The sequence below is a fragment of the Blennius ocellaris genome, assembly GCF_963422515.1.
Source record: "Blennius ocellaris genome assembly, chromosome: 13".
Classification (NCBI taxonomy): domain Eukaryota; kingdom Metazoa; phylum Chordata; class Actinopteri; order Blenniiformes; family Blenniidae; genus Blennius; species Blennius ocellaris.
The window spans coordinates 20,097,209-20,112,877 of record NC_137662.1 but is presented as its reverse complement, the minus strand read 5'-3'; the positions used below and the strand labels follow the sequence as shown (position 1 = coordinate 20,112,877).

The 15,669-nt window shown below is 41.3% G+C and overlaps 1 protein-coding gene across 1 annotated transcript in view; it reads left to right on the top strand.

Annotated features, from left to right (window-relative positions):
* bicc1a (BicC family RNA binding protein 1a) overlaps window positions 1-15,421 on the top strand; it is a 60,999-nt gene extending 45,578 nt beyond the window's left edge. The window contains exons 10-21 of the mRNA XM_080507804.1: window positions 1,310-1,526; window positions 3,890-4,051; window positions 4,764-4,936; window positions 5,045-5,186; window positions 6,607-6,760; window positions 7,148-7,307; window positions 7,813-7,852; window positions 8,032-8,186; window positions 8,379-8,541; window positions 9,410-9,573; window positions 10,491-10,590; window positions 12,251-15,421. Of these exons, the coding sequence (XP_080363930.1) occupies window positions 1,310-1,526; window positions 3,890-4,051; window positions 4,764-4,936; window positions 5,045-5,186; window positions 6,607-6,760; window positions 7,148-7,307; window positions 7,813-7,852; window positions 8,032-8,186; window positions 8,379-8,541; window positions 9,410-9,573; window positions 10,491-10,590; window positions 12,251-12,378 (1,758 nt within the window). The 3' untranslated portion in view covers window positions 12,379-15,421. The remainder of the gene's footprint in view (window positions 1-1,309; window positions 1,527-3,889; window positions 4,052-4,763; window positions 4,937-5,044; window positions 5,187-6,606; window positions 6,761-7,147; window positions 7,308-7,812; window positions 7,853-8,031; window positions 8,187-8,378; window positions 8,542-9,409; window positions 9,574-10,490; window positions 10,591-12,250) is intronic.
* The last annotated feature ends 248 nt before the right edge of the window (window positions 15,422-15,669 follow it).

Sequence of the window (15,669 nt, the reverse complement as noted above, 5' to 3'; positions counted from 1 at the left end):
TAGAAGAAATGACAGCCATGGAACAAACAACACACTGTTCCTTCTCAGGAGTGCTCTCCATCAAAATTGTCACAGCGTGACACTGGAATAAATAGCAGATTACCATGTCATATTTCATCAGTGTGTGAAATTGGAAAATAGGAAATGGATCCATATTTCTAAGGAGAATCGTGCATCACCAGCACGGACGAGCTTTGGCACATAGGCACCTGTCGGCACTGGATTCACCGGTGTTTCCTCTCTGGTTTGCATCTTCCACTTCACCCAGTATTTGTGTTCCGAATCCTACATACATAGTGTGTATTGGCCTTCACCTACAGCCATCTACTGGGGTAAGGCATTATTAGGGATTGATATTAGATTATTTCCACATTAAATGGTGATTTGCAATCTTCAACAATCACTGCAGTACACTGGGATTATGTCTAAAGTTAACCTCTAATGTGAGTTGTGGTTCAACAACACCTTATGCGTCTTATCATATTTCACCACTTGGCCCATCACCTGACTGACTCTCTGAGGTGCCCACATCCCACCCGTAGCCATGGCCGTGTGCCCGAACCAGACAGGCCTGTGGGGACTGTTGTGGAGGTGCCAGTGTAAACACGGAACCCGGCCCAGATCCTCGTAAGAACCCTTCACTCAACCATTTTAACGAGGTGACAGCCATAATTCAAAAAGGCCTCTCCAAATGCGTGCCACAGCCTCTGTGCCCCCAGTACTTTGGCAGGCCCATAAAGGAGGGTGTGTAGCTGTGTGCGTGTGTGTCGAGAGAGGCTGATCGTGTTGGAAACCGTATTTTTTTAGGCTGGCAAAGCACAAAGAGCTAGGACATGATTTGTTACTTACTTTGAATTTCATTTGAAGTTCATAAGTGACATATTCAAGTAATGTGGAATGAGTAAATCTGTGCTTCGTCATGCAATAATCACTGTCTGGTGTTACTTCATAGTCTCGTCACTCATATCGAAGAATTGACTGTTAAGCGGTTGATTAAAAACTGCTTTCTTTCCAACTGTGCTTCCATGGCTTTCTCTCTCCCACATTGCCTCAATGTTTATCCTTCTAATCTTCCATTAAGTCCCCCTTCCTTCCTCCCATTTACGTTCATCTCTCCCCCCCAGCCTCCCTTTCACTCTCTATCTCTTGTGCCAACATTCCCGTGCCTGTCTTTCCTCCCATGCATCTTTCTCATGTCTTTTTTTACCCAACGTTTTCTCCGGTCTGTCTCCTTCCTGTCGTTTCCATGTCCATTGCCCCACATTTGCCTTGATTTCTCATCTCCTGCTCCGTCGTGCATCTCTCCCAGTCTGTGATAGTCAAGAGTGTGGAGAGGAACGCGGTCAACATGTACGAAGCCCGAAAGTTCCTGCTGGGTCTCGAGAGCAACGGCGTGTCCTTTTCATCTTCCTCCTCCTCATCCTCCTTGGCGCTAAATCCCACCACGAACGGTCCGTCCCCGTCCCTCATCTGCCCCGTCGGCCTGGACATCCTGGCCTCAGCTGGCCTGGGGCTGAGCAATCTGGGTAATGACACTTTTTAACTTGTGAAGAAAGTTCTACCGCTTCAGTTTTTTGTTTTTTTTTGTTTGTTTTTTGTTCACTTGATGACAAGAAGATAAATTGGTGAAGAAAGATAAGACACAATTCCTATTCTGGGCAAACTGCATTAGAGATAAAAACATCTTTGTGAAAGAACTAATATCCTCATTCATCAATGCCATTCCCATCTCTAACTATCGCACTCTCCAGCACACACACAGTATTCTCTCCTGAAATCCAGCGATATATCTCCGAAGCAGATGTTCTCGATGCCTGCGAACGCCATCGAATCAGCGACTGCATGTTATTTTACAGTGAAACACGAATACCTTCACTATCCATATAAATCACAACCTGTGAGTCATGGCATCCTCCATGCATTTTATAGTGGGAGATTTCTGCAGAGCAGATGTGATCAGGATGGTGTGACTCATGCCAAGATTCCACATCCTGGATCAGCCAAATATCTATATATTACATATTTAGTTGTGCTGCTCTGTGTGAATCATGGACTCTGGATTCACACGATGATAAAAGTTTGAGAGTGTTGGAGCTTGTTTGTCTGCAGCACTGACCTCAGTGCGGGGGTGCACGCGTTTTGCTCTCGAGACTGACATTTAATGGATGGAAGTAGGAGTAAAGATTGTTTACCATGTATTTACCCTTGCTTATCTGCGTATTTGTGGGTTCAAACTGTTTAAAAACATAACAATGAAGACATGAGATGAATCAATGGGCAGATAACTGGACGTAGCTCATGGCTGACTTGATAACTTTATCTTTATTAGGGGCTAAATTTACTATAAATGTGGTCGTTCATCTAATGCTGTGCCAAGCAAATTCTGTTGACAACAGAAGCAACATATTTAACCTCTATTCATTTTACAACTCTCAGTAATGCTATTTCAGTATTTGTTTTGATAGTTCATTGTAATTGTAAATTACAGAAACTTTAAATATGTTTATTTAAGTATTAATCATCTAACAAACTAACAAATATGTTTTGTGCAGATATCAAGACGTTTTTCTGAGTCTTGACAAGTAAATCTATATCCTTGGTGTAAAAACATCTTAAACAAAAATCCTGGTTAAATCATCCAAAATGAATAACATTTTAGTTTTATTGCATTCATTGTTTTCAATGCAATTTCTGGTCTATTTTACCCTACACAATATTATAAACCATATTATTTTTCAATTCGATCAGCAAAAAAATAGTTTGAGGCAAAGCTTTTTTCATAAGATTTTTAATGACGGTCACCATTTTACTTGTAAAATGGAATTAAATACATAATTTACATTTAATATGTCACATGTTTTATTTTTTTTTAAAGATTTTATGCAGAATACTTGACTACATTTATCGATTCTTGATGTGAGTAAAACTTGACAAAAACAAAGTTTAAGTCTAATACTTTTGACACATCGAGCTCCACATTTTGAAGAAAAGCTCATAAGAGATGGTCAGCATTTTCAGTAGAAATGACCTTTACCATCTTATAGGTTGATTTTAAGGTGCAACATCACTAATATTGAAGATTTTTGTTTGCATTTGCAAACGTATTTAAAAAAATTTTTTATTAGAAACAGATTTCTCGTGATTGTTGTTTTTCAGTCCAGCAGAACTTTTACATAAATTTGGTATCGTGTGATTTATGTTAAATGTCTAGTGTTATATCACCAGTACAATATTTATTGACTGAATTCTTTTGTTTTTGTTTTTTTTATATGCAAATATTTTGTGTCCTTAGAAAACAATAGGGCTGAATAAAATCTTATAAACGGGTCACAAAGGAGCCATAAACTTGAAGGGTTTTCTTGCCGTCTCATTTAAACCCAGTGGCCTGGGGGTGAAGTTGTGGACGACCGCATCCTGGACTCTAGTAATTGCTACATGCCTCTTTTCCTCAGATTACAGGCCAGCGTTCCAGAAGAATCCTTGGCCTTATTCCTGGAGCCAAACTAGCCCCTTGTTAAAGCCACAGACCTGCGTCTTTCTGTTTTCATACGCTGTTGAGTTAAGACACCAAGCACCACACTGTTGGTGCCCTCGATAACACGCTTTCACTGGCGATGGAGGACACACTAGATGTGTACTTATGTATGCGTGACCTTGTCGAAATGTAAGAAATTCTTCCTCTGTTGCTTTCTGGTTGATGTCAGTTTGATGGGATTCCAGTTAAATGGCTGGAAGACCGGGATCATTTTCTGAGGGCCTTGGTGTAATGTGTGATTAGCTTGAGAAATAGCTCCGCGCATTGACGGGACCACCACCAAGTCACGCTTCTCCGATTTTCACCATTCTTTCTTTTCACCATTCAGTTTTTTTTCCTTCACGCCCTCTGCAGGTTTTCTGGGTGCGACGGCTCCCCATTCCCTTCCCAACTCCGCTGCTCCCAACGCTGTGCTGAACAGTTTAAACTCCTCCATGAGCCCCCTGCAGACCCCAAGTCCGAGCACCCCGACCCCCACGCCCTCCCTGTGGCCCAGTTCACTCACCAGCACCCAGGGTTCGTATACAGCTTCGTGCAATTATTTTCTTTACTCTTGTAAAATCGTGTTTTTATGGTTTCAGTTTTTTTTTCTGAAATACAGATACTACAAACACATGAAATTAGTGGTTAACATTTTTAAAATACATGTAAGTGGATACAGACGAATGCACGAACAATCCTGTTCAAAATTGAGACGTTTGTAATTTTTCTTGTATGTTATTTGCTTATTGTGCAACAATACATTTTTATGTGATTTATGTATTTAAATTGTCTTGTTGCGTAGTTGTTTATTTCCGTCAGTTGTGCACAAGCTACAATGCTTGTGATGTTGTAGTCTTTGATGTGTTATTGTCCTGCTCATTCATAGTGATAGAAATATTAAGTCATGCAAAATAGCTGTTCATCTCTCATGCAAACTAACACAAAAAAACTAAGCCGAATTATTAGTAATAAAATGTAAAAAGTTGTCATGTAAATGAAGTGCAGATGTGCTAAAATGCCTGATAAGGAAAGAAAAGTATTTTATCTTGTGCCTGTTTTTTCTCTGCAAAATCAGCATGTGTAGGGGAGAAATGTGTATCTTTTAGATAAACTTTTAAAACATCGTTGCCGTCGCGACCTAAATATGATTCCACTTACTCTGGCAAAGACGGACAGTGAGCCTCCAGATAAGCATTTTGCTTATGATTCGTTAAAGAAGTGTTGATCCTACCGTCTGTGGTTTCAGGCTTCTCGTCTCAGCTTATGCTGCACCCCGCCGCTCAGGCCACGCTGAGCAGCATCCTGCTGTCTAGCGTACAGGGTTACACACAGAACACGCCGTCTCCCCCGCCGGGCCTCGCGCCCATAGACAAGCAGTCAAATGGAGTCCCCGACTGCACACTTAATGGACACGTCAAGGTTTGGCAGGTTTTTATACTTGCTAATCCAGTTGCTTTTACTTGACATTACCTTTCATGTATTTTGTTATTTATTTATTTTTTCCGTCTCTGAATGTTGCCTTTGTAGCATCCTGCTTCAGTCTATGGGAGGTTAGCATCCGCATCGCTTGCAGAAACCGTTTTGAGTCCAGCTCCGTGTGATTCAGTCCAGGAGGCCAGTGGACACAATCCATCAGAGCCGCTGTCGAGCAAGTCCAGCCCAGATGAAGGTATTCCCCGCAGGGAAATGCAACCAGCTTCACAGAGACATTGAGCTGGATGTTTGGATTACTACCACATTAAGTTTGTGCATTTTCAGGTCATTTTTAGACATTTAAAACTATTATTCTGATCTGATTTGTGCCCTAAAACTCAAGTAATACCTATGAGGGTATTGCGTTACAGAATATGTGGGTTTAGGCTGTACACTAGTGAGGCGTTGACGTAACCCTGTCTACATGTTTTGTGGATTTATTAATTAAGAATACATCGCTCCGTAAAAGCACCTGTATGTTTCTTTTTGCTCAACTGTTTTAACAATAACTTCCCATCCAAACAGTCAATCCAACCCTGCTCGGATTTGCAAATTCAACCTGACAAGGGCAAACTGTGTCTAAGATTAGATTAAAATAATTCAATTTTAATGATATTTTTGTATGTATGATACTTGATTTCGAAGTAAAACATTCACTCATGCCAGAAAGTTCACTGTAAACAGGTACTTAGTTGCAGCTCTTTCCTTTAGTGCTTTGTTTAAATTTTATACAATCTTATGATTTATGTTATTGTAAGCACGTATAAACATCATTTTTAAGCAGTTTCAGCTTTTCAGACCTAACATAAAGGTGCAATTTAAGCTCTTCCACATAGGATTTATGTAACCCTTAAACCCACTTAAAGGAGCATGACTTGAGTGAACCTAGTTCTATTTTTCTATACCGTCCTGCTAACCTCATACTCCCTCTGACTGCACTTATTGGACTGGAGACAGATTAACTGCTGGTCTCCAAGTGCTTCAGAAAGGCCCTCATTTCCTCTTGTGTCTTACGTTCGTGGTTTTCCCCTCAAACTTTCCCTCTCACGCGTCTCGTTTTTCCCGGCTGTTTTCTGAGCTGGTCCTCCCCCAGTGCGGTGCATCCTGGTGAGTTTTTCCCCTCCCTCCCTCCCTCCTTCACCTCCTCCGTGTTTCAGGATGTGTTTGGACTGGCTCGCCCAGTCCGCCTGTCCATCTCGACTGCTGCACCGTCGACCGAACGAATCCAGGGGAATTGTTCAAACATTAAACCCCAGAGAGCTTCATTAGTCAGACTGACATTATTTTTACACCGTACAGCCGGTGTACATTCAAATAGTTTCAAACTTACTCACACCCGTTGATTCCTTGTTACATGCAGCATGTTCTTTTCGAGCAATTGAAAACCAGCATAATCGTAGCTGTGTTTCTAATTCATCCAAGTGAGACTCTTCACGCTTTACTTCACGCACATGTGCAGCACATAAGCCCACACAGCGACATAAAAATACTCCTTTACAATAAGCAGACTGTGTACGCCACAAAAACACGATCGAACCAGAAGTGTTTTAGCTGTGGTTTCTGCATTTTCGGCACAGAAGACGGGAGAGTAATCGGGCTGTGTTTGTGTCTCGCAGGCTGTGATACATTTGTAGAAGTGGGCATGCCCAGAAGCCCCTCTCACTCTGCCAATGGCAGTGAGCTGAAACAGATGCTGGCTTCGTGCAAGACATCATCAGGGAAACGACAGGCTGTGGAGCTCCTGCAGGGCACCAAGAACTCCCACCTACAGTACGTCTCAACTTCGAAATCATCAACTTGTTTTTTTTTTGTTTTTTTCTGTTTCACTTCGCAAGTTTTTAAGAACTTGTGCTGTTTAAATGTACCGGTACTGTAGTAATAGTTTTATGCAATGATGAAATGGTATTTATGTGAATCAATCCAAAAATGAAAGCTTTTATTTATAACATTGGACAAAACTTAATGAGGAAACATAAAGCGACAAAAGGTTATTTAGCCCAATGTGGGGATTTAGGAGTTTAAGGCTCTTGCTGTCATTTGGACAGTGTTACACATGCTTATACTGATCATCAGCGTTTGCTTAAGTGAGAAGATGAAGAGATGGTGGATTTTGTTTTCTTTTTCACTCGCTGAACAATATTTGCTTATTTCCACCAGTTCTGACTGCCTCCTCTCGGACGCCGAGTCCAGCTCCTCGGACAGTCCTGTGGCCGATAAGAGAGCGCCGGGCAGCGAGCGGGCTGCTGAGAGGGCAGCTCAGCAGAATGAGAGGGAGAGGATCAGGCTGGCACCACAGGCATCCTTTGCAAACATGCAGGTAGAACACACACACACACACACACACACACACACACACACACACACACACACACACACACACACACACACACACACACACACACAGTCGAGATAAACTGATCTGTTGCTCATGGAGGGTATGATAAAGCTGGATTTGATTGAACTGAATCAAAGTAAAACGGAGTGCGTGGACTGGCCCTTTTAAAGATGACGCATGCCGTCAGTTCGGGTTTGACAATGTCGGTGCAAGATGCCGCAGGTGCTAGTTGTTTTAAAACTTGCAGTGAACCTGTGCGGGCTCGAGACAAAAACATTTTCTGCTGTTTCTGCTGAACAAGTGGGATAAACACACTTGAGCTTTCGTGAATGATGTTTAAATTACCTGCAGCATCTTCAAATGAAAATTCTGGAGAACGAAAGAAACCAGTCAAATCTGTGCTGAAGTTGTAATCCTTCAAAGTCAGGAGATACACAGTTTTGTTGGTAGTTAGTCATAAATGAACCATTTTCTTCTGTGTTCTCAGGCATTTGATTATGAACAGAAGAAGCTTTTAGCAACCAAAGGTGAGTTTTCATAAATTTTCCATCATATATGAATGTATTAATAGCAGTGCCAGGACTTAAGAGCATGAATTACCTTTATGTATGTATGTTTGTGTTATGTAGATAAAAAAAATGTTTATGTACTTAAAAGTAACGTTTCTTATCATGCCTTGTTTTTGTGCCCGTCCGTCGTCTCACAGCCATGTTGAAGAAGCCTGTGGTGACCGAGGTGCGGACTCCGACCAACACTTGGAGCGGTCTGGGCTTCTCCAAGTCGATGCCAGCTGAGACCATCAAGGAGCTGCGGAGAGCAAATCACATTCCTTACAAGCCCAGCATGAGCACCACATACGAGGTCAGACACAAAGACCCCCCCCCACCCTCCACAAATAGGTTTAAGGCGTCACTTCGTCATGCTTTAGAACATTGGAATTCTGTTTGTGCACCATGTTCAGATGAGATGCAGTCACTCTGAGCTCAGCAGTTCCCAACTTCAGTTTTTCTTCAATGTTTTGGACTTTCTTTCTTTTTTTATATCCTTTCTCAGGGTTCCCCGCTGTCCTTGTCTCGGTCCAACAGTCGGGAAGGCATAGGGAACGGCAGTGACTCTGACAACTGGCGGGATAGGAACGGTGCCGGCAACGGCCTGCCAAGCCACACCGAGTTTCCCTCAGCTGTCGGCAGCCCCAAGAGGAAGCAGAATAAATCCGGTCAGTTAGAAGTCTTTTTGTTTGCGTCCGTCTCACGAACAAACACATTTTTATTTGTTTATATTTTACATTTACTTAAGAACTTAAATGAACAGTGTAATATTAGCACAAAAAGATATTTCATTATGCACAGTCATGCTTAACTATTCTTAACTATGCCTGATTGAGTTATATTCTGATTAAAATCAAAATTACATTACTGAATGCAGGATGACATTTCCAAAGAACATATTAAGAAAATGGTTAGCAGACATGAATTTCTTTTCTTTCTTTTTTTTTTCTTTTTTTTTTAACTAACCTCACTAGTTTTGCTTAGATTAAAACCATCCCTCTGGTTTAGGCGTTAGCTCTGACCAGAAACCATTAATGTCTCCCACCAGAACAGTCCTGGTGTGCTTCCCACAGTGCTGATTGGCTGCTGTTTCCTTCCTGTTGCACTTTGCCTGTCCGCTTCAGTTATCATCACTCTCTCACTCCGGTGCCACCTGCTCCTTGCGAATCGTTTGAGATGCAGCCTTTTTATGGCTTGTTAACACCTTCCAGCACATATAGCGGGCTTGTCATCTCCCCGGTGCGATCAGCCAGTCGGCGTTTATTGCAGCCACTGACATCTGACTGAGTCAGTCAGGTGTCTGCAGATCATGTCTTGTTCCTATTGTTTCTGAGCACCATCAGGTTGTTGTTATGCTGAACTTCGCATGGCACCATCAGCGGAATATTTCAGCCTGAATACAAAATGAACACATTTTAATTTTTATATACTGATCGAACCGGATGATGGGATTCTGTGGTTATTTCACTAGTTTTTCTGCATACAGTCAGTATTTGCTTCTTTACGTTGAATTGGTTTGATCCTCTTGTTTGGCAGCTGCAGAGCATTTCCTCAGCAGCAGCAACTACATGGACTCCATCTCATCAGTGACGGGGAGTAACGGCTGCAGCCTGAACTCCTCTCTGAAAGGCTCCGACCTGCCCGAGCTCTTCAGTAAACTGGGCCTGGGGAAATACACGGACGTCTTCCAGCAACAAGAGGTAGGACACACTGCGCTCCTTCATTGCAACGGGTGAACTGTTCACTGACCAATACTTTTAATGGAATATAGAAATGTGAAAGAGCATATTATTATGCTTTTGTTTTAAACGAGCGCCCCGGTGTTAATGCAATCCACTGCTCTTAATCTAGATTGTGTTGAACTCCAGAACAACACAACAAAGATTTAACTATGTGAAACCCTAACGTGAAAACAGTAAGTAGAGAAAACACAATTAGAATCTATGTTGTAGAAAGTTTATTGGAAAATCTAGCCGGACTGTTTCTCTCAAGGACATCTTCACTTTCTGGCTTTGTCAGTTCATTCTTTTGTCTTTGTGAACTTTGCTTGGCCCATACTGACTCTCGATTATTCAGTTGGTGCTTATCTACAGAATGAAAAACGGTTTGGGTGTGTGAGACTCTGCAGCCCACCGCTTCTCTGCATCATTTTACCCACTTGTTAAACATTTTTGAAGACTGAATGGTGGTTTGAGTTTGGCCCCGAACTTGGAGTGAGGTTACTCTACAAATCTCTTCTGTACAGTTAGTTTCACTCTCACCTCTATTTAAATTTGATTGTCATTATTCATATGTAAGAAGAGATGATAATAGGAGGATACAGAGGAGCTATGAGCGACGAGGTTCACCACATTTTTCTGTTTCTTTGGTTATCAAGCAAATGTGTTGGAGGACGGCATGACACCGCACGGTGTATTTAGTTGGAAATCTGATAATAATTGTTTTATTTAAAACTGTTTTATTTAAAATGTTTAATGTAATGTGTAGCAATTATTTTACAGTGTAATATTTACTCTTCCACATTGACTCAAGATGTGTATGGACCAAGGTCTCCTTTAGGTTGAGGTTTCTGATTTGTGGTGAAAACTGAGGGAAATGGATTTATTGCTGCTTCCAGATCGACCTCCAGACATTCCTGACTCTAACCGACCAGGACCTGAAGGAACTGGGAATCACCACCTTTGGCGCACGCAGGAAAATGCTGCTCGCAATCTCTGGTACAAATACAGTACATGCACCTACTTGCATTTTTATTTTCTTAATTTTTTGAAAGTGCATGCAATAATTTGTGTGTGTTGTGGCATTGAACCGATGGCTTGGCCTGCGCAATCCGCGGTGGCACAACTTCTACTGCACTTTTCAGATCTTTAGAGTGCAGGCAGCTGTGCACAGTTTGCTTTGTCAAAAAGTAAATATGGTCAACTGTCTTGCTTAAAAACACTACAAGGCAATCCCCCTCTTGCTTCACACAACAATCTCAGACTAAGGGCTCTGGTCGAGCTGCAGAAGCTACTGACACGAGCTGGAGAAGGAGCAGGGCCATAGACCTATACAACTCGGAGCTATATAGAGGTCTATAAGCAGGGTTAGGGTTATAAGCCGACTTTTAAATTTCTATGTGCTCCGTGTATTTGGTGAGTCACAGCACCCGTTAAAGGCCTTGCACATGAACTCTATGCCCTGAAGCCTTGTGTTGAGTCATCAGTGTTTCATAGTGTTTTTGTTTTTTGAGGACGCTGTAGAGAAAAGATGTCGTTTTGGCTCGCGTGGACGAGGCCTACATTTGGCTTCACTCCAGCTGTGTAAGGGTGAAACCTGCACTACATCTAATTACAACTGAGCGCAAGTCTTCTCAAACCGCTCCACATGGACCCTTAAAGCGCAGGCGCATGGAAGCAAGTTCGCCAAAGCAAATTCCACCATCTTGTAAAGATATGAGAAAACATGTTTGAGTAATTTGCAGCAGTCAATTGGATTTGAGTAAAATTCTTCTCAGATGAGTGTGTCGATGTTGCTGCAGCAGCAGCTGCCGCCCCGACGCAGAAGTCGACTCTGCCCTATTGTTGCACCCAATCCAGTGTGATTGTGGTGGATGTCGCACTTCATTAATGACATCATTTTTTTGGGGACGTCATAATAGCTGGAGTTGTTTGGCTGTTTAAGTTAATCACGCTCATGCTGGGATCACGGGCTTCCTGTCATGGGTATTCTGTTCATTTAACCTCAGACCAGAGCCTGACAGTCAGCCCAGCGAGGGGAAATGTCGAAGGCGGGGCTCTGATTATTTGGAAAGTTATATGATTCAAAGATTTATTTTTTTGCCGGGCCAACTTTCCTCCTGGCTGGCCGACTCTACGGCTTCAAACGGGGACCATCCACGTCTGTCAGGTTCTCCTGACTCTCTAAGTTTCTGCTTTTCAAGACGAGATAGAGTACCAGTCAAGGCAATCCAGGTTTTAGCTTCCTACCGGCCTGCCAGTAAAAAGAGCTGCTGGCGTGAGCCGTCTGTCTCGAGTAATCAGACTGAAGGTTTATGCTGGCAGCAGCCAAACGCAGCTATCGTATGAATAACTCTGAGATGAGTGCTCGTCTGACATTTTTTTCCTGAAAGCGTTTTGTCCAAGCGGCTTCGTAAAACCAGATGGACACAAAGAGGGCCTTTGTTGATTTGAGCAATTCTTTAGTGATATGAATGTAATTTACATGTCATTTTTAATCAAAAGAGGCTGTAGAGAATTGTTAACATACTCCTTGGCCGTATTTATATGAGCCACTGCAGTTTCCCATAACAACCCAACAAGAAGCTGCCCACATTTTAAAAACCACGCTGATGTTTTGTGGTGCTTGTGTGTTTCTTCTTTGTTTTTTTCCCCTCAGAATTAAACAAGAACCGAAGGAAGCTTTTTGAGCCACCCATCAGGTCCTCCTTCCTGGAAGGGGGAGCGAGCGGCCGCCTCTCCCGTCAGTTTCACGCCGACATGGCCAGCGTGAGCGGGCGATGGTAGACGCGCTCAGACCTGCAGGCTTTCCCACAAACCGTCCATGAAGGAGGAGAGAGTCTCTCAGTGGCGCCCAGGTTTCAGCGGTTGTTTACCCAAAAAGACTGTTCAGTGTTGCCATGCCATATAGTATAAATATATATGTATATGTAAAAACAAAGCCATATTCACCTGATGTACCAACAAGAATTGGAAAAAAAAAAAAAAGGGATTTCTCAAATATGTAGGGTTCAGTGTTCACTCATTGTAGACCCACAAATCTGTCTTGGAGCTTTTATCTATGAAGGGCAATGTTACAGTTCTGAAAAAGGGTACTGTCCAGTATTTCTGTCCACTTTTTGTTCAAGGGAACAGGCAGAATGATTAGTACAATCATTTTACACATTGATACAACCTGCGTTTGCATTTAGGCTGTTTGTATCAGTAACTTGCACTTTAATAAAACTAGAATTTTGCCTGTGAGAGCCTTATTCCTTAAATTGAAATAATACTTGTGCATTTTTTTTGTTATTATTATTATTGCATTAAAGCACAGATGCATTTTGTACCACACCAAATGGAAGCACTTAAATAGTGAGATTTTGAGCGCCACCAAATGAAGTGCCAAACAGGTCCAGTGCACCGAAGTGATCAAATTGAACACACCAAAGAAAAAGCTTCAGTATGGCCGTTTAGCTGCCTTCTGTTTATCAGGTGGTGGACATTCCTCCAGGTCAGTGTTTTGTTTTTTGTTTAGCAGCAGTTTGTGTATGTATTTCTAGACAAAATGAAAAAAAATTAAGTATTTTGTATTCATTTATGCATTGATCTTTTTTTTTTTTTTTTTAGTTTGTATTACCATTTTAGGCGAATAAGTGGAATGTTTATTGATTATCAGTTTACAATGTGTATTTTTCTATATGTTCATGAATGGGTTTCAATGATTTTTTTTATTTTATTTTTTTTTGTAAGTATCTTGTGCTTTTTATTTTTGGCCATCTAAATCTGTGGAGCCATAACATGGCTGTGCCATTTGACAGCAGCGGAGACGCGAGGCAGTGAGGATCAGCCTCGTAGGCCTCTCTCCGATTGTGTCAACAGGCATCTTTCTGTGGTTTTCCTTTGTTTGTTTATAGTACATGCTCTTTTTTTCTCATCTATTTTTTTTTTTGTTTTTTTTGTTTTTTGTCAGCGATGGCCTCCCTGTGACCCCGTCCATGTGCCTTAAAGCTCCAAAAAATACACATCTGGTACTTGAGATGTGATATCAGAGCTTTGTGCCTTCTTTTTTTGGGGGGCTTTTCTATTAACTGGCTACTCCATTTGTGAGCTAAAAAAAAAAACAAAGAAAGACGAACCTCATAACTGAAAAAGGCCGTGCCTTTGTTGCAAAAAGTGCCAATGTATATAGCTAGTTTTTCAGCAGGGACATATTTCATTAGGAACACTAATATTTTGGTCTGATCTTCATGTCCAGATGGGAGCTGCCTCACACAAAGGCTCGGTTTACCCATCGCCAAGTTGGTATTGGTGAACATTTCTCTGATGCATAGATAAACTAAAGTTACCAGAGGGTCACTGTAAGATTAACAAACAAATAATCTGGAATTTATACCATCACTCATGCAATCTGATCCCTCCCGAAAAGCCCTTATTAAGCAATGTTTAATAAAGCAACAGGATTATGCATGCAGCAGCACAGTCTGTCATTACAGCTCATATTAGGAACTGGGTTCAGTTATGCGTTTGGAGAAGAGAAACATCATCCGTCTTGCGGTTCATCAACTCTGGGTGACTCAAGCATTATCTTTGTGCGCTTGATGTTCCTAAAAATATATCCGAGGGTTAACACTACAAGCCCAAAGATTTTCCAACATCACGAGGGTGCTTTAAGTGCAATTAAGTGCCTCATTTTGTTTATTTTTTTCTCATCGTTCTGTTTGCGGCACGATGAGTACAAAAGCTGAGGGATTTTCTTATTTTGGTTTAAATGAAAGTGCTGTGTATAAAATTATTAAAGAAAAGGAATGTACAGGACTCTTCTGAGAAAACGTTTCTCTCGCCAAATGTTTCACCATAGCAGCCGTGTTTATATCAAGTGAAACGGTCAACGTCGGTCACTTATCTCTCCTAGGTTTTTTTTATGATTCCCTTTCAAGGTGCTTTTAGTTTAACACCCTCGGCATCTGATTTGAGCCATTTTCAATGTGGTTGTCAAGTTGGTAAAATCTATACTAATTAATAATATGACATGGTTGCTGATGCCAACCAGGTAATTGTTTTATTTTTCTTTGAGAAGAAAAAAAGAGAGGGAGGGGGAAAAAAAACATATATTGCAAGGGATTCTTGATCCTGAGATGAAACCCGGGGCTGGTTCGGCCTCCGTCATCATGGTACTACATTGAAACTGCACTGATCTTCTCAGTGCTGTGACTCGTGTTCCTGCCTAGCAGACATTTGTTTTCACACTTCACCTCGTTTGGATGCGTTTGCTCAGAGGGCAGAAGAGGTTCTCGTCTTATAAAATGAATGTTGTTTAGGGAAATGATTGTTGCATGTTGTTGCATCTTAATTACGGATCCGTGAAGGGAATTGCATAGTCAAAAACGTTTACTGCCAGCCTGTCTATTCATTGCCCTTAATAGTGTAGTTTCACGATTATGTTTTTGATTTGTTGGTATTAGTCCATGTTGTTGTTCCCAAAGGGATTATTTGAAGGAATCTTTGTATTGCAATCGAATGGTACATTTATAATAAATGTAAACCACTAAGGAAATTATGTATTACATACCTTTTGTACAATTTTTTCATCCTATGCAGCCATTGTATTTTTATGTGAGAAAGGTACAAATCTGCATAAAGTTCCAGGGAGGAATCTGTGTATAAACATTGCCATGTGGCCAAAGCTCTGTTCACTGTGGCATCTGTTGATGCTACTGTTGTTCTAACTGTATTGTAGTACAGACATAAACACAAGATGTTTTGGAGAATTTGTCGAGCCGGCAGAAAAAACAAAGTTTGTTCAAAGATTCAAACAATATTATGAAGGTAATAAATGTATGCAAACAAATGTCTCCTTTTGGTTTTATTGTCTTTAAATCATGTGGAAAGTAAGAATCGACATGTCTTCACTGTGTCATTGTGGCAACAATAACATTTGAAAATACAATCCCTAAATAGGTTGCACTTTCAGGTTTGTATACAAACCATATTGTATACAAAGAATTATATCCAGTATGGGTTAGTTCTCTCTTCAGTGAAAATTTCTGATTTGATTCACAGCCTGTCCTTTATGTGCCTTGCCTTCATCTATAGCAC